Source organism: Saimiri boliviensis, chromosome 18 (genome assembly GCF_048565385.1).
Source record: "Saimiri boliviensis isolate mSaiBol1 chromosome 18, mSaiBol1.pri, whole genome shotgun sequence".
NCBI lineage: Eukaryota > Metazoa > Chordata > Mammalia > Primates > Cebidae > Saimiri > Saimiri boliviensis.
Window position 1 is genome coordinate 13,610,912 of NC_133466.1, and position 18,125 is coordinate 13,629,036.

Here is an 18,125-nt window from a genome sequence, read left to right on the forward strand (position 1 = left end):
CTTGGTTTTGACAATGGGACATTCCAGAGCTGGTCCAGGCTACACTGCAAGCAATTTAGTGCTGGTGACCCAGCTGATCCAATGAGGACCGAAGGGGCTCTGGACAGCTCAGATATAATCAGGCATCTGTGGCAGGCTATGATGGAAAAAACAAAGTCATAATCCGAGGATTCTAGGGGAAGTCAAGACCTCTCAGCCAATAACAAACCTTTAGAGAACCAAGCCTTGGGTTGCTGTGCTTCCAGCCAGCATGACATAGCAATTGAGAACTTAGGCTGGCCCTGGGCTGCCTGGGTTTGAATCTCATCTCTATTACTTAATAGTGAGGCTCTAGTCCAGGGGTGTCCAGTCTTTTGGCTTACCTGAGCTACTTTGGAAGAAGAAGGATTGCCTTAGACCACACATAAAATACGCTAACACTAATGATAGCTAATGAGCTAAAAACAAAACAAAACAAAACAAAAAACAAACAAACAAACAAAAAAACCTCAAAAAAACTCAGAATGTCTTAAGAAAGTTTGCAAGTTTGTGTTAGGCTGCATTCGAAGCTGTCCTGGACCACAGACAGCCTGCAGGCTGCATGCTGGACAAGCTCACTGTAGACCATAGCCTATCTTTCCTTTGCTTCAGTTCCTCTTCTGTGAAATTGGCTTACTAGTAGAGGCTAGTTGGGAGGTTTAATGTGTAATGCATGAAAAGGGCTTAACATGATGTCTGGCATGTGCCTAATAATACAGGTTGAGGCCAGGCGCAGTGGCTCATGCCTGTAATCCCAGCACTTTGGGAGGCTGAGGCAGGTGGATTGCCTGAGGTCATGAGTTCAAGACCAACCTGACCAATAACCCCGTGATTCAATTATCTCCCACTGTGTCCCTCCCACAACACATGGGAATTACAGGAGCTATGGTTCAAGATGAGATTTGGGTGGGGATGCAGCCAAACCTTATCAGGCTCTCAGCAAAAGAGAGCCATGGTGAAGATTAATAATTCTCCTCCCATATCATTCAGACTTAATCCCCTTTAATAATAGAAGTTTTCTGAGGTTCAGCAAGATACATGGTCACCCAATCCTAAAATATATTTCCTCTCCTACCCTACAGCTTGCATGGCCCTGTAACCAAGCTCTGACCAATGGGATGTGAGTAAACATAAAGTATGTAACATCCTAAAACAGAAACTGCATGCTTTCTACTTCCTCTTTCTCCGTTCTAGTGGCTAGAGAATCATGATAAATGGCAGAGTCACCCTGGAGTTCATATGTTGTGGATGGCAGAATCACCTCACCAGCTCTGGACTGCTCACTTCTGGAGCATTACATGAGAAATAAACTTATAAAAACACAATATTTGTGTTAGGAAGTGGGGGTCCTTTTGTTTCAGCAGCTTATCTTACACCCTAACTGTATCAAAACATGAGACCTTAACTTAGAGATACCTGGTTTGAGAGGTGAGTGAGGGAAAACTCAGTTTTACTAAATGTGACGTTCTTCTCCAATCCAACTTAACAGAGAGTCCCATTATTTTAAGTGTGGCCAGGTTAATAAAGGCAATTTTTCCTCTCCTTCAGCTGAAGCTAATACAAGGGACACAGCAAAGTGACTGTAAGCACAGGAGTTTGGGCACTTAGGCACCAAAGAGGTGACTAAGGGTAGCATTCCCCATGTAACTCTTTTCTATCAAATTGTCTCATGCAATGGCCACTGGACCACGGGAGAGGGGACTAGACAGTGCACAATGACCAGCAGCTCAGAGGCAAGAATTCTTAGGCTTAAATACCATTTATCTACAAAGCCCTTGGATGTGGTTACTTACACATGAAATTGTTAAGAAGCAAATAGACTAGAAACATGCTGTCCTGAGGGAAACGTGTTGAAAACACAAAACCACAAAACCACAAACCCAGCGGGACCAGCCTAGGCCTCCTCAACCTCTAAGACAGTACTTCTTAACTTGGCTACACATTGGAATCACCTGAGGAGTTTTAAAAATTACTGCTCCACTGGGGTCCTTGTGGCAAGATAACCTCAAAGAAGAGCTAAGTTGGAAACTTATATTTCCTGATTTCAAAACTTACTATAAAGTTACAGCAATCAAGACGGTGTGGTATTAGTGATGAAAGGAAGAGAATGATGAGGTCAGAAACAGGCCCTACCTACATATATATAGCCACTTAATTTTTGACAAAAATTCCAGTGCAATTCAATGGAGGGAAGAAAGCTTTTCAATGAAGGAGGATGAATTAACTTTTTAAAAAATAAACCTTTATTCCTGTCTCACACACATACAAAAAATTTACTTGAGATAGGTAATAGACCTAAATCTGAGCACTAAAACTATAAAGCTTTTAAAAGAAACATAGAGGATAGTCTCATGATCTTAGGACAGGCAGAGATTTCTTAGAACACAAAAAGGCTGGCTGGGCACAGTGGCTCACGCCTGTAGTGCCAGCACTTTGGGAGGCCAAGGCAGGCAGATCATGAGGTCAAGAGATCGAGACCATCCTGGCCAACATGGTGAAACTCCATCTCTACTAAAAACACAAAAATTAGCTAGACATGGTGACATGCACCTGTAGTATCAGCTACTTGGGAGGCTGAGACAGGAGAATCGCTTGAACTCAGGAGGCACAGGTTGCAGTGAGCCAAGATCATGCCACTGCACTCCAGCCTGGCAAAGACCGAGACTTTATCTCAAAACAAACAAAACAAACAAATAACACACACACACGCGCGCACGTGCGCGCGCACACACACACACACACACACACACACACAAAGGCTGTAAGTATAGAACAGGCGTCCCCAAACTACGGGCCCGCGGGCCACATGCGGCCCCCTGAGGCCATTTATCCGGCCCCCTGCCGCACTTCAGGAAGGGGCACCTCTTTCATTGGTGGTCAGTGAGAGGAGCACAGTATGTGGTGGCCCTCCAACAGTCTGAGAGACAGTGAACTGGCCCCCTGTGTAAAAAGTTTGAGGATGCCTGGTATAGAAGAAAAAAACACTAATAAATTTTACTCCATAATAATTAAAAACTTCTGGGAACTCTGTCTCTCATCATGAGGTAGTAACAGGATGCAGAATTACCATTTCACCATGAAAAAGGAAACAGCCGGGCGCGGTGGCTCAAGCCTGTAATCCCAGCACTTTGGGAGGCCGAGGCGGGTGGATCACAAGGTCGAGAGATCGAGACCATCCTGGTCAACATGGTGAAACCCCGTCTCTACTAAAAATACAAAAAAATTAGCTGGGCATGGTGGCACGTGCCTGTAATCCCAGCTACTCAGGAGGCTGAGGCAGGAGAATTGCCTGAGCCCAGGAGGCGGAGGTTGCGGTGAGCCGAGATCGCGCCATTGCACTCCAGCCTGGGTAACAAGAGCGAAACTCCATCTCAAAAAAAAAAAAAAAAGAAAAAAAGAAAAAAAATAGAAAAAGGAAACAAACCAGAAAACTGGAAAATATACAGAAAATAACAATTTTCAGACATTGGACAAAGGGCAATTATTTTAAAATATAAGAATTACTTCACATATTTCTCATGAGAAACTATGTAAGCCAGGAAACTACGGAATAACACATTTTAAAGTGCTGGGAAGGAGGCGAATCCTATAAATGTAGAATTCCATACCCACAGAAAATTTATTTCAGAATTTAAGGTAAAATATAGACTTTTTCAGATCAACAAGAACAGAGAGGTTTCACTGACAGCAGAAGTGCACTGAAATAATTTTTTTTTTTTTTTTTTTTTATGGAGTCTCGCTCTGTCACCCAGCCTGGAGTGCAGTGGCACGATCTTGACTCTCTACAATCTCTACCTTCTGGGTTCAAGTGATTCTCCTGTGTCAGCCTCCCAAGTAGGTGGGATTACAGGCACACACCACCACACCCAACTAATTTTTGTATTTTTAGTAGAGACAGGGTTTCGTGATGTTGGCCAAGCTGGTCTCAAGTGATCCACCTGCCTCAGCCTCCCAAAGTGCTGAGATTACAGGTGTGAGCCATCATGCCCAGCCAAACTTTTACATTTTTAGTAGAGACGGGGCTTCAGCATGTAGGCCAGGCTGGTCTTGAACTCCTGACCTCAACTCATCTACCCATCTCGGCCTCTCAAAGTGCTGGTATTACAGACATAAGCCATGTGCCCAGCCTAAAACTAATAATAAAGAAACTTCACTATGAAAAAGAAAATTGACAACAGATGGAAACTCGGATCTATACATGGGAATGAAGAGTACTGAAAATGTTAAATACATGGAAAAATATAAAAAGCATTTTGTTTTCAAAATAAGAACTAAAGCAAAAACAACACTACTGTATTATGGGCTAACAAAATACACATGTGGAAGTATAATATAAGCAACAATAAGCACAGGAATGGAAAGGAAATAGAGGCATATAATAACCACACATTACATGTCAAGTGGCGTAAATTTATTTGAAAGTAGACTGTGATAACTTGAAGACACATATAGAAAACCTTAGGTCAACCACTAAAAAAGAGGTACACATAGTAAGTTAACTAGTAGAGATTAAATAAAATACTAATAAAATACTTAACTATGCCAAAAGAAGCCAAACAAACAGAAAAACAGAGCAGATGGGACAAACAGAAAACAAACAGCAAAATGGTAGGTTTAAACTCAACTCTACTGACAAATACATTAAATGTGAATGGTCTAAACAATTCAGTTAAATCAGAATAGACTAAAATGCAAGGCCCAACTATATGCTGTCTACAAAAAATAAAAATACACTTTGAAAATAAAAAAGCAGATAAGTTAAAGCCAAAAGGATGGAAAAAATTTACCATGCAAGCATTAAGCACAAGAAAGCCAGAGTGGCTTTATCAATATCAGATAAAAGAGAATTCAGGAATAATGAATTTGAAGACATTAACATTTCTCTGCACCAGATTGAGATGACTCTCCCCGTCGTCAGATCGTCAAGTACAGTCCAGATTGCATCATAATTGTGGTTTCCAACCCAGTGGACATTCTTACATATGTTACCTGGAAACTGAGTGGATTACCCAAACACCGTGTGATTGGAAGTGGATGTAATCTGGATTCCGCAAGATTTCGCTACCTTATGGCTGAAAAACTTGGCATTCATCCCAGCAGCTGCCATGGATGGATTTTGGGGGAACATGGCGACTCAAGTGTGGCTGTGTGGAGTGGTGTGAATGTGGCAGGTGTTTCTCTTTAGGAATTGAATCCAGAAATGGGAACTGACAATGACAGTGAAAATTGGAAGGAAGTGCATAAGATGGTGGTTGAAAGTGCCTATGAAGTCATCAAGCTAAAAGGATATACCAACTGGGCTACTGGATTAACTGTGGCTGATGTTATTGAATCCACGTTGAAAAATCTATCCAGGATTCATCCCGTGTCAACAATGGTAAAGGGGATGTATGGCATCGAGAATGAAGTCTTCCTGAGCCTTCCGTGTATCCTCAATGCCCGGGGATTAACCAGCGTTATCAACCAGAAGCTCAAGGATGCTGAGGTTGCTCAGCTCAAGAAAAGTGCAGATACCCTGTGGGACATCCAGAAGGACCTAAAAGACCTGTGACTACTGAGCCCTAGGCTGTAGAAGTTTAAAAACTATAATGTGATTAACTCTGAGCCTTTAGTTTTCATCCATGTACATGAATCACAGTTTGCTCTGATGTTCTTCAATATGTGAATTTGGGCTCACAGAATTAAAGCCTATGCTTGGTTTAATGCTTGCAATACGAGTTCTTGAACAAATAAAATTAACTATTGTAGTGTGAAAAAAAAAAAGAGAGAGAGAGAGAATTCAGAGCAAGGAATGTTATCAGAGATAAAGAGAAAATGTTCTAATTGATAAGGAGTCTAAGGCAGAAGATTGCTTGAACCCAGGAGGCGGAGGTTGTGGTGATCCAAGATCATGCCACTGCACTTCAGCCTGTGTAACAGAGCGAAACTCCATCTCTCAAAAGAAAGACGAGAGAGAGAGAAAGAGAGAGAGAGAGAGAGAGAAGGAAGGAAGGAAAGAAGGAGGGAGGGAGGGAGGAAAAGAAGGAAGAAAGAAAGGAAGGAAGGAAGGAAAGAAAGAAACTAGAAAAGAACAAATTAAATATAAAGTAAGCAGAAGAAAAGAATAAGCGAAAACCGATGAACTTATAAAGTCCACAAACAATAGAGCTAATCAATGAAACCAAAACTTGTTTCTTTGAAAAGAGCAACAAAATAGATGAATCTCTAACTTGACCGAACATGAAAAGAAGACAGAAATTACCACTATCAGGAATGAAAGAGGAAATATCATTGCAGACATTGAAAGATTAATAAGAGAATATCATGAAAAACTTCATACCAATAAACTGACAACCTTTAAATGATAATTTTCTTAAAAAATACAAATTATCAGAACTCACTCAAGAAACAGAATACCTGAATAGCACTATATCCATTTTAAAAATTGAATTATTAATATAAAACCCTCTGATAAAGAAAACGTTATGCCCAAGTGACTTAACTGGTGAATTCTAACAAACCTTAAGAAATAAGTAATATCTACCAAAATCTGTATTAGGGTTCTCTAGGGAAAAAAAAAAAGAAATAAATAATATCAATTCTACACAAGCTATTTTAGAAAATAGAGAAGGAGGTGGAGATTGCAGTGACCTGAGATCATGCCTGCACTCCAGCCTGGGCGACAGAGTAAGACTCTGTCTCAAAAACAAAACAAAACAAAACAAAACAAAAAAAGTGATACGTGCCTTCTGTGGGGAGTATGAAAAACGCTGAAAAATTAAGAAGAAAATGAAAATTCCCTAAAATCCCATTGCCCAATTGCTGTTGAACTCTTCCTTCTTGGAGTTCCTGCTTTCCACACAGTTCATTCCACTGTTTTGGCCCCAACAGCATAAAGGGCATGAAGACAGAGGAAGGTACAAAAAGGAGTCAGGTGGGGCCCTTGGGAATGGAGGGATACACATGTGGAATTCCCCCTCAGCGGGCAGCTGAAATGCAGTTCTAAACCAGGAGAGAGTTCAGTTACATCCCGAAGTGGGGAGGAAGAAGAATCACAGAAATGTCAGGGAAAACTTCAGAGAGAAGAGGAGGCAAGGCCATGAAGAGGTAAGCCACAGACTGGGAGGAAATATTTACAATACACATATCTGACAAATGACTTGAATTCAGGAGCTGGCCAGAGACGAAAGCAGACCAAGGAGAAAGAAGTCTCATATAATACAGCCAGTTTATACTTGCTCCAAAAGGATATGGCATAGAGAGAACTCATTTTCACAGCTGGGTGCCATGGCTCACATTCACACCCATATTTCCAACACTTTGGGAGGCTGAGGCAGGAGGATCGCTTAAGAACAAGAGTTGAAGACCAGCCTGGGCAACATAGGAAGACCCCGTCCACAAACAAATTTAAAAATTAGGCCAGTTGTGATGGCTCATGCCTGTAATCCCAGAACTCTGGGAGGCTGAGATGCAAGAATTGCTTGGGCCCAGGAGTTTGAGACCAGCCTAGGCAACACAGGAAGATTAGCTGGGCATGGGGCTTATACCTGTAGTCCCAGCTATTTGGGAGGCTGACATGGAAGGATCATTTGAGCCCAGGAAGTCGACTTCCTTAGCCAAATCTATTTTCCCGACTCACAGGAGGAAAGCAGATTGCTTGTATGAATTGGGGAACGGGGATCCCATCTGGATTTGTGAAGGGATCTACTTCGCAGAAACGAGTAGAGGCAGGGTGGGGGCACATTGCGTCAGAAGAATGCAGACTTTTTTTCTTGTTCAGATAACAGCAATACAAAGTAAGAGGTGCTATGATGGAGTCATAAAAGCATATCGTGGAAGATGCCAAGACTGGCTGAAAGGAGAGAGGGGAAGCTTTTCCACAGTGCCTGGCACAAAATACATGGACAATATCTGCTTAATGAATTAAAAGGCAGGGACATCTGAATCTCAGCTAGATGCTAGATGGGCCTGCCTCCATAGAGGAGCAGAGAGGGGTTTTCTATGAGAGCAAAGGCCCAGCTATGTCAATTCCCAGATGTGTCTAGGGAATGACAAAACCTGGGTTGTGCCCCGGCAATAGACTGGAAACATGGTGTGGGGATCTTGGACAGAATTTGGTAGACAGTAGATCTCCAGAAATGCCAAAGGGTAGGAAACAGAGATCTAATGATCTACTCACTTCTGTACTTTTATTATTATTACTATTTTTTTTTTTAGATGGAGTCTTGCTCTGTCACCCAGGCTGGAGTGCTGGAGTGCAGTGGCATGATGTCAGATCACTGCAACCTCCGCCTCCTGGGTTCAAGCGATTATCCTGCCTCAGCCTCCAGAGTAGCTGGGATTACAGGCACACGTCACCACATCCAGCTCATTTTTTATATTTTTGGTAGAGAATGGGTTCCACCATTTTGGCCAGTCTGGTCTTGAACTCCTGACCTCAAGTGATCCACCTGCCTAGGCCTCCCAAAGTGCTGAGATTACAGGCATGGGCCACCGCGCCCAGCCTCACATCTATACTTTCTAATGCAATGTTAGTGGTCTTGTGGATGACAGCTTCTACATAAGCAAGATGGATTTGGAAAATATGTTAGTTCAGTTGGAAGATGAAAAAGTAGTAATAGGGAGTAGTAATGAAGTAGAAAATGGGTCGACCAGAAAATAAAATTTGCAATCTACTTTGTTCCTTTAACAAGTAATTAAGGGTACATCAGTCTCATCTCAAAACAACACAAAACACACAAGCTAACACTCTCACTTCCTCCTGCAGGTTTTTCCTGTTGTCCTCACCACTTGCCTTCACAGCCAAGTTTCTATAAACTTTCTCCTGCCTGCCTTCCCCTCTGCAATACACACAAGTCTAGCTTTTGTCCTCACCACTCCAGCCTACATGCAAGACAAGCTCCCTGCAGGTAGCGTCCTTCAGACACTTTCCAATTCTTACCTTGCTGGACTTTTACTTTCAGCACCAGACAGAGCTGATCATTTCAGAGCTCTTTCTTCACCTCTTCTTACCTCTATCTTTTACATACCTGTGTGCCTGGGCTTTTTTCCCCTTATCTATTTCAGCTCCTTCCACCACTAGCTGTGCACTAACGACTCCCAGATCTCTAACACCTCAGCCATCTCTCCTGACTCTGCACGTTTACCCAACTGCCTCCTAGATATCCTCACTTAGTGGTCCCAGGGGCAGCTCAAACTCCACAGGCCCCAAATGGAAATGATCCAGCTGTGTGACTTTGAGCACGTTAGTTAACTCACTCCCTGAACTATAAAATGAGGGCATTACTAATAGCCACCTCACCCAGAAGGCTGTTATGAAGATTAAACGAAAACAGCACAGAACAGCACGTCAGTAGACCTTGGCACATGGTAAGCAATCTGCAAGTGTTAACCATCATTCAGTCTTCCCTCAAACCCATACCTTCTTCCCCATAAATCCCCCAAGTTTACTCATAAACCCCCCACCCATGTCATTCATCAAGTCAGACTCTGAGCATCATCCTTGACGCCCCCTTTCCTTTTTTTTTTTTTTTTTTTTTTTTTGAGACAGAGTCTTGCTCTGTCGCCAGGCTGGAGTGCAGTGGCGCCATCTTGGCTCACTGCAATCTCCACCTCCCGGGTTCAAGCGACTCTCCTGCCTCAGCCTCCCGAGTAGCTGGGACTCCAGGCACACACCACCACACCCAGCTAATTCCTGTATTTTTTAGTAGAGACAGGGTTTTACCATGTTGGCCAGGATGGTCTCGATTTCTTGACCTTGTGATCTGCCCGCCTCAGCCTCCCGAAGAGCTAAGATTACAGGCGTGAGCCACCGCCCCGTTTCTTAACCTCAGTCATTGTGCCTCAGCCCTTCCACTCCACTTCCTAACAGCTGTTTTTCCTTCTCCATCGCCGCCACTTTCAGCCCTCATTATCCCGGGGGGCTAGGGCCGTTCTTTCCCTGTCCACTCAGTACTTTTGCACCAACCTTCTGAAAGCACACTGCCTCCATCACTCCACCTTCCCCTTTCAGGGGCTCCCCTCTGCCTTAGGGGAGCAAAATCCAAACTCTGGAAGAGCAAAGGTTCTTTAGGATCTGGTCTCACTCTCCTGTCTCAGTCCACCTTGCTCCTAAGCTCCAGCTGGTCCTCCTTCAAGGGGAGGTGATGGTGCAGTCCTCATAAGGCTCTGTAGGCCTCTCCTCCCTCCAGATGTAGCTGGGGTGCCACTTCCTCTGCGAAACTTTCCTGGCCTTCTGGTCGGAGGCGCATCTTTCTTGTTTCCCAGGGCCTCTGCCCTAACACTAAGCATGCTTTGATAAGTATTTGCTCACTTGTCCTCTCCATTAAAGTGTGGTGTTTTCAGGCAAAACAATTATCTTTTATTTCTAAATCCCCAACGCCAGGCAGACAGTAGTACTCAAGGAAAGTGATCAGCATAAAGAGTTTTGGCCAAAAATGGAACAACCCGGTTTGAGGAATCAGCGTCAAAGTTAGTGAATCCACTCCTCTCGTGGCACAAGGCTGCACAGGGGTTCCTTAAGGCCTGCGTGGATATCCAGTGCCTGCCTGTCTTCCTCGGTGTTTTAGCTCGCGCAGAATTAATCCGCACAACTACAGCGGACACACAGCTGCACTGGCACTGGCAGAGCTTCCCCCCCCTCCGCCCCGAGCAGAGCGCACGAGGGCCTACAAAGGCACGCCCAACAGGCCGAGGTTAAATCCTGCGCCCTTTGTTTGCGGCAGCGGACAGCTAGCGGCTCCGTGCCCGCCCGGCCTGGTCGGGTGCAGGGCCGGTTAGGGCCGAACTGCCAGCAGAGACGCACCCGGGAGCGCCGCGTCTGGCGGAGCGTGCGTGAGCCAGGGCTTGCTCCGGGTCACCCTCGCAGCCCTGGGATCCCGCGCTTTGCGGCGCCCTTCGCCCGGGCCTGGCCTCCGTGCCAGGCCGTCTCCCCCGCCCGCGGCCGCCGCCGGCGGGAAAACGCCTGGCGTCCCGGCGTCACGCGCTAGCAGCCAGGCACGCGGGGCGGCGCGGGGCGGGATAGGGCGGAACAGGGCGGGACAAGGCGGGGAGGGGGCGGGGCCAGCGCGGCGGGGCGGAGCGGACGTCGGGCACAGGAAGCGCCGGGAGGCCCGAGCTGTCCCAGGGTGCCCTGCGCGGCGTGGACTCGGGCCGCTGCCGCCATCCCGCTGGCGAGAGGGAGAGACAGGCCCGCCCGTTCGCCGGCCGGGCCAGTGCGTGAGGGCGCGGGGGGTCGTGTCAGCGAGACGCAGAGCGCAGCCGCCACCGCCAAACGGACATGTTGAAGCCCAGCGCCGCCGCCGCCTCCTTTTCCTCATCCTGCGAACGGGACTGAGAGGGGGCCCGCCACCTCTCCGCCTCTGCCTCGGCCTCCCGCCTCGCCGCTTCGGCCGCAGCCTCTTCCTGCCCGGGCCTCGGGCTCCGCCGCGCGTCGCCTCCCACCGCCACCAGGCCCGGCCGGTTTCCCGGCCTCGCTCCGCCGCGGCGCGAGGTCTATGTGACCGGCGGGCCCGGAGCAGCCGCCGCCGCCGCAGCGCGAACATGGACGCCGTCAACGCCTTCAACCAGGAGGTGAGGGGTGCTCGGGGCAGGGGGGTGCGGGGCCTGCTGTGGGAGCCGGGGCCCGATTCTCCCGCCGCCGGAGGTTTAAAGCTTTGGTCCGGGTGGGGACGCTTCCTGCCCCAGTTCCGGGGCGGTGGGGCCTGTGCGGAGCGGGGCCTGTGGCCCGGGAGAGGTCGAGGCGACCACGGGAACTGACCCCGCACCCCTCCCCCCACCGCCCGCCCCCGAGGGCGACCTCGGGCTTCCCCCCTCGTCCCCTTGCGGTTTCCCCCTGCTCAAGTCGGTGCCCCTTCCTCTAACTTAGCCTTTTTTGGGTCCGGGCGCCCTCGCTGTCTGCTCCGCGAGCCCCGTTGTCGGGTTCGCAGTGCCAGGAGCCCGCAAGGGGCTAAGAAAGAAGCGCGGGCGGGCGTGTGGGGTTGGGGGCGGGGGAACGGGAGCATCTGCCGGTAGTGGGGCTGGCGGAGCGGTGGCTTCAGCTCTCCTGTTGCTCAGGCCTTGGCGCGTCGACGGCTGGACTCTGATCCCAGGTCCGGGAGTTGGAGACGGTGTTCATCCCCCTTCTCCGGGATTCACGCACTTGGGAAATAGGGCTAATAAATGAAGAAGGGATGGCTCTTTATAATTTAAAGTCGTGAACATAACCCTCTTACAGGCTCTGTGGCTCCAACGTGACGCCTAAAAAGTTGAATGAAAGAGAAGAGTGTTCGCCCCGCCTTAGTCCACTAGAAAGCTGGCGTTGTCGTCCAGTTCCCTACCCTCGCACCCCCTCCCGGTGTAGTTAATCCTCGGCTCCCTTCTACGAGGACATTTACATGTGAAAACCTCCCCAAACCGGGAACAAAGCTGCCTGCAGCCTTAAAGTTCTCTAGTTGTTTCTCTCGTCTTTCCAGGTGTTGCTTTTGGAGTGTAGAGTTCATACATCCTATTTGTCAGAATCGATTTGGGAGGAGGAGACTTGACCATTGGAGATTTAAAATGAAGTTACAGAATGGGAACTATTGTCATGGGTTGAGTTGTATTGTCTTCTCTTTCCAAATACTAAAGATAACCAGCATTGAAAAATCAGATGTAATAGTTGGAGGTGTGTGGATATGGCGTTGAAAACGTGCTGCATCTCAGAGAGATTTTGTAGGTTTACTTGTTGCGGTAACTTTCCTTTAAATTTGCAGTGCCATAATATATGGACTCTCCGGTTACACGCAGTTGAGACAATTTATTGTTATAAATTATTCTAAAAATGACTTTCTTCAATTAATGGGTACGTACAATGCCCTAACTTTAGTAGTTGCAACTGTTACTGGACAGTGTCTTGTAAAAGTTCAGTAGTGATGATTTTCAAAACAATAAAAGTAATATGTCCTAGTTTTTGATCGCCAGGGAATTTGTGATAATGCTCCAGATATTTCAGGTTTGGAAGTTGATAGTTTTCTGAAGGTAAATTTAGTGGAATGTTGGCTCCAGGCTCCATGAGGGCAGGGAAGTTTCTGTTCTTTCCCCCTTCTTTCCCAATCAAAACAGGTGCCTTGCAAATAATTGTTGAATGAGAATTTAAACAAATGGCGTAACAATAGTTAAAAATTTTCAAACACGTTTTTTTTCTCCCAACAATGAATGTGTATTTTTAAAATTTATTTCAGAATCGGAAGAATGAATGTTTTTGATGAAAGAAGAGGAGGATTTTTAGTTTATTCTTAAGATCAGAAGTGTTCTGATTCAGGCATTATGGAAGTTGACATCAGGCACATTATTAAGCAAAGTATTTTCTGTTAATCCTGAAAAGGCATCATCAGTAATTTTTTACTTTGGAAAACCAAAGTTACAAATAGTATTGACTCCTTGAAAAGGGGAAATGGTATTTGACCTTTTTAAATGTGCAAAATAAGCATTTTCTTATCATTGTTCATTTTACAGTTCATTTCAATTCTATTCCTAGTCTTTATGAACTACAAAGAATGCCAGCTCTCTTCTGCTAAATTAAAACTTCTGGAGAAATTAATCTGATTTTAAAATTAATCTTCTTATGCCTACTTGATTTGTAGTGCTTCTCAACTATTTCTCCCCATTCATGAAATGTTTTACATTTGTTCCCCATGATCTTGAATCTCTCAGATCTAATCTTCACTTAGCAAACTTTTGAGTGCCTGCTCACCTTCACGGCTATGTCTTGAATACTGCAGGCTACCAAGTATCTCAGTCACCTAAAGGTCTAATCTAACAGAGGACATAAGACTTAGACAAATAATTTAAATATGCAGTAGAACAGCTTCCTTTGGGATCCTTCGATTGCAGTGTGGCATAGCCATTGGAGATTCAGCGAAGGCTTGGGAAGAGAAGGTGTTATCAGTTTTAGGATTTCAGAAGATATAGGAAGCAGTGATTGAAGGGCAATAGTGCTGAAAAGGGAGGATTCTGAAGGCTGCTGGAAAGTAAGGATGGTTAAGTAGTTTGGGCTTGACAAGTTTCATGTTTGCCTAATCTGTTTGAACTTCATATTTAGGCTCTGAGTAAACATTGACGGTTTTAAGCAGTGGGATAATATAATCAAAACTGTTTGGTTCATAGTGGTATGTGTTGTAGGAGGCAGAGACTTGGTAGGAAAGATAAGTAAAACCTGAACTTGGCAAATGTATAGTGGGCATGGAGAAGAGGGAAAGGATGTGGGCCAGAGGAATCCCTGGACCCTGGCATCTGATGAGTTTATAAGCACCTTTTGTCCCCACATCCTAAGGGCTGAGAGAGTGGTGATACCCTTAACATAAATCATCAAAAGCCTGCTTAGTAGAGAAGAAAATGTGTTTGATTTTTGAACAGGTCGAGTTTGAGTTAATTGTGGAACAATCGTGAAAATTTTTGGCAAGCAGTTGGGCTCGTAAGACTTCCAAGTTGGAAGCAACTAAAAGATAGAGGGAGACATCCTGGAGTTCAGATGGGAAAGGTGGGAGGAAATCGAAAGGGGGAGAAAAAGGAATTAGTGTAACACCAGTAGTGGCCTGTCAGATACTTTATATATACACACATACCTAATTTAATAGATTTGCATTCCCACAACTCTGCACAGACGTCTAATTACAGATGAGGAAACTGATTTTCCAAGAAATTATAATAAATGCTAATTTCCCCAAGGGCATACTAGTTAATGGCAGAACTGGGATTTGAATAAGGATCTATCTCTCCAATTTAATTGCTGCCCGAAGATAATGTTTTGTGTAGTATGAGGGGACTTGGCCACTGAAATTTTGGGGGATAAAAGGATTTGAAGTTTAGGGTTGAATGGTGATGGGAGATAAGGAAATAAGAGATAGCTGGTATAAAGTAGTCTTTAGAGGTTTGATTTTAAGGTATTAGAGGGAAACGTTGCTTAGGAATGGGAGAAGGAAGGGCAGTTAACAATGTACTAGGCACTGGTGGTAGGCTGTACGTTTGTTTATATAAGGTTTTAGCTTTAGTTAGTAGTGTTGAATCCCTAGTCTTTTAGATGGGAGTAGAGGGTTTTAGCATTTTCAAGGAAGGGAATATAGAAAAGCATAGTCTACCAACAAGAGGGGATGGCTAACTTGAAGCAGAATTATGAATAAGAGAAATGGGACAAATCAGAAGCACAGGTAAAAGACATCCATCGCTGACCCAGAAGGAAAGGAAGATAAGAAAGATGAGGTTATTAAAGATACACATTTAACAGAATATTTGTTGAATTTTTATGGCAAGACATTGTATTACGTGTTGTGAAAGGTGAAAAGATGAGTTAAAAAGAGAGTTATCAATTATGGCTAATACTTAATTGTGTCTGTGTGTTGTTCATACATTTCTGAATATGAAGATTTTGTTAAAGTTTGTGGAGTATGGAATATAATTTTTTTTTTTTCTCCTCCAGAGACAGAGTCTCACTCTTGTCAACAGGCTGAAGTGCAGAGTTACAGTATCAGCTCTCTGCAACCTTTGCCTCCCAGTTCAAGCGATCCTGCCTCAGCCTCCCAAGTAGCAGGGACTACAGTCGCTTGCCACTATGCCCAGCGAATTTTTTGTGTTTTTAGTAGAGACGGGGTTTCACCTTGTTTGCCAGGATGGTCTCAATCTCTTGACCTCCTGATCTGCCTGCTTCGGCCTCCCAAAGTGCTGGGATTACCGGCCGGATTGTATATTTTAACCCATTGATTGTATTTTTAGTCTTTAATCCATTTTCCCTAAATCCTGAAGAATTATATCTTACCTCTCCCACTTTTTTGCATCATCTGCAATTTTAAGACACTAAAAGAACAAAAATACGCCAGGGGCGGTGGCCTGTAATCCCAGCACGTTGGGAGGCCGAGGTGGGTGGATCACAAGGTCAGTAGTTTGAGACCAGCCTGGCCAACATGGTGAAACCCCGTCTCTACTAAAAATACAAAAAAATTAGCTGGGCATAATGGCAGCAGGTGTCTGTAATCCCAGCTACTTGGAGGCTGAGGCAGGAGAATCGCTTGAACCTGGGAAACAGGTTGCAGTGTGCCACTGCTCTCCAGCCCGGGCAACAGTGCGAGACTCAAAAAAAAAAAAAAAAAAAAAAAAAAACCACAAATAGTGCAGAGAAAATAAAACAGTAAGAAGAATATACAGTCATTACTATTTTGTGTTTTTAATTTAAAAATAAAATATAAAGTCTTTCTTTTATCCTCCAGCCCCAACCCTCCTCCCACTTGCAGGAGAGGCAGTCAGGTAATTTAGTATTAATCTCTGTGGTCCATAAACAATGTATAATCTGTTTGATACTGGAGTATAGTGGTGCCAGCACGGCTTACTACAGGTTTGACCTGCCTTTTTTTTTTTTTTGCTTAAATATTATTAATACTGTCTATTAAGATTTAGTTAATATTTACTGACAGACTACAATGAACTTTTCAAACATGTCTCCCTGTGCACATGTATAGTAATTTCTGTAGGACAGCTGTTCTCAAACTTTCTGGTTTTAGACCCATTTATATATTTGCTTTTTGAGACAGGGTCTGGCTCTGGGCCAGACTGGAGGGCAGTGGCACAAACTCCTTCCATTGTGACCTCTGCCTTCTGAGTTGAAGCCATCCTCCTGTCTCAGCCTCCCAAGTAGCTGGGACTACAGACCGCTGCCACCATGCCTAGCTAATTTTTGTGTATTTTCTTTTGTAGACATAGGATTTGGCCATTTTGCCCAGGCTGGTCTCAAACCCCTAAGCTCAAGTAATTAGCCCACCTCAGCCTCCTAAAGTACTGGGATTGCAGGTGTGAACTACCACACCTGACTAGATCCTTTTAAATTCTTTTTTTTTTTTTTTTTGAGACGGAGTTTCGCTCTTGTTACCCAGGCTGGAGTGCAATGGCGCGATCTCGGCTCACCGCAACCTCCGCCTCCTGGGTTCAGGCAATTCTCCTGCCTCAGCCTCCTGAGTAGCTGGGATTACAGGCACGCGCCACCATGCCTAGCTAATTTTTTGTATTTTTAGTAGAGACGGGGTTTCACCATGTTGACCAGGATGGTCTCGATCTCTCGACTTCGTGATCCACCCGCCTCGGCCTCCCAAAGTGCTGGGATTACAGGCGTGAGCCACCACACCCGGCCTGATCCTTTTAAATTCTTAATAGTTAAAGGCCAGGGAGAACTTTTGCATCTATGAGTTATTGTATCTATTGATATTTACCGTATTAGAAATTTAAACTGAGAAATGCAAGTGTTTATTAATTTAAAATAACAATACACTTATAATGTTAACATAAGTAACATTTTTAATGATAAGTAACATTTCTAAAACAAAATTAGTGAGCGTCACATCATTTTACATGTTTGCACATCTCATTTAAACTTTGTGTTAACAAAACCTGGATCCTTATTCCACTTTTTCATTCAGTCTCTTGCAATAACACACATCAGGTCAATAATTGCAGTAAAATTGGAGATTTCCCTTGCCAAAGTTGACCATGTTGTCTTAGTTTTTGAATATTGAAAGTTGGTTATACATAGTTTTCTTTCTCTGCTTTCTTGACTCTCAGGGAATTCTTAATCTCTGACAAGGCCATTGGTCTGGCTTTATAGTGATTGCAGTAAAGTGATTCTTCAGAGCTTTCCGTGGCAGGGTTTATCACTGATGTTCTTGTAAGTATTTCCCTCCCTAGTCTATCATTTTGTCTAGTATTTTGTTTCAGAAAAAATTAAATGAACATGTGATAAGGAATTGATTCAGAGAAAAATTAGAATAATGGAAAAGTTGGTTTCTGAATATTGTGAAACAGAATTCACAAGTGTCCCTACTGGAAAGATGAGACAATTGATAGTGTTTTTTTGTTTCCTTTACCACATACTAGGTCACTAAAAATTTTAGGTTATTCTGTTATGGAGCACAAGCAAATACGATTTACTTCAGAATTCAAAGTAACTTTTCTGTACATATCTGCACACATTCAAATCTCATTTGAAATACACCTTTATAACATAGTAGGGGGGAAATGTTACATAAGCAATGAACTTTGAGTGTTATTCCCAACATTTGTTGAGGCAATATGCCAAATCCTTTTTTTAGCACACTTTAGAGCAACAGCATACAACTTTCATGATAAGCTAA

The 18,125-nt window shown here is 44.5% G+C and overlaps 3 protein-coding genes across 4 annotated transcripts in view; 2 read left to right on the forward strand and 1 right to left on the reverse strand.

Annotated features, from left to right (window-relative positions):
• LOC101053525 (L-lactate dehydrogenase B chain-like) overlaps nucleotides 1-5,796 on the forward strand; it is a 32,190-nt gene extending 26,394 nt beyond the window's left edge. The window contains 1 exon segment of the mRNA XM_039480598.2: nucleotides 4,917-5,796. Coding sequence (XP_039336532.2) covers nucleotides 4,917-5,569 — 653 coding nt within the window. The 3' untranslated portion in view covers nucleotides 5,570-5,796.
• The window catches only part of HUNK (hormonally up-regulated Neu-associated kinase), a 254,317-nt gene extending 243,351 nt beyond the window's left edge, over nucleotides 1-10,966 (reverse strand). The window contains exon 1 of the mRNA XM_074389349.1: nucleotides 9,965-10,966. The gene's annotated coding sequence lies outside the window, so the exon portion shown is untranslated. The remainder of the gene's footprint in view (nucleotides 1-9,964) is intronic.
• A 126-nt stretch (nucleotides 10,967-11,092) lies between these two features.
• Nucleotides 11,093-18,125, forward strand: part of SCAF4 (SR-related CTD associated factor 4) — a 68,918-nt gene continuing 61,885 nt past the window's right edge. For both annotated transcript variants that reach the window (XM_039480406.2, XM_039480407.2), the window contains exon 1: nucleotides 11,093-11,568. In XM_039480406.2, the coding sequence (XP_039336340.1) occupies nucleotides 11,539-11,568 (30 nt within the window). In that variant the 5' untranslated portion in view covers nucleotides 11,093-11,538. The remainder of the gene's footprint in view (nucleotides 11,569-18,125) is intronic.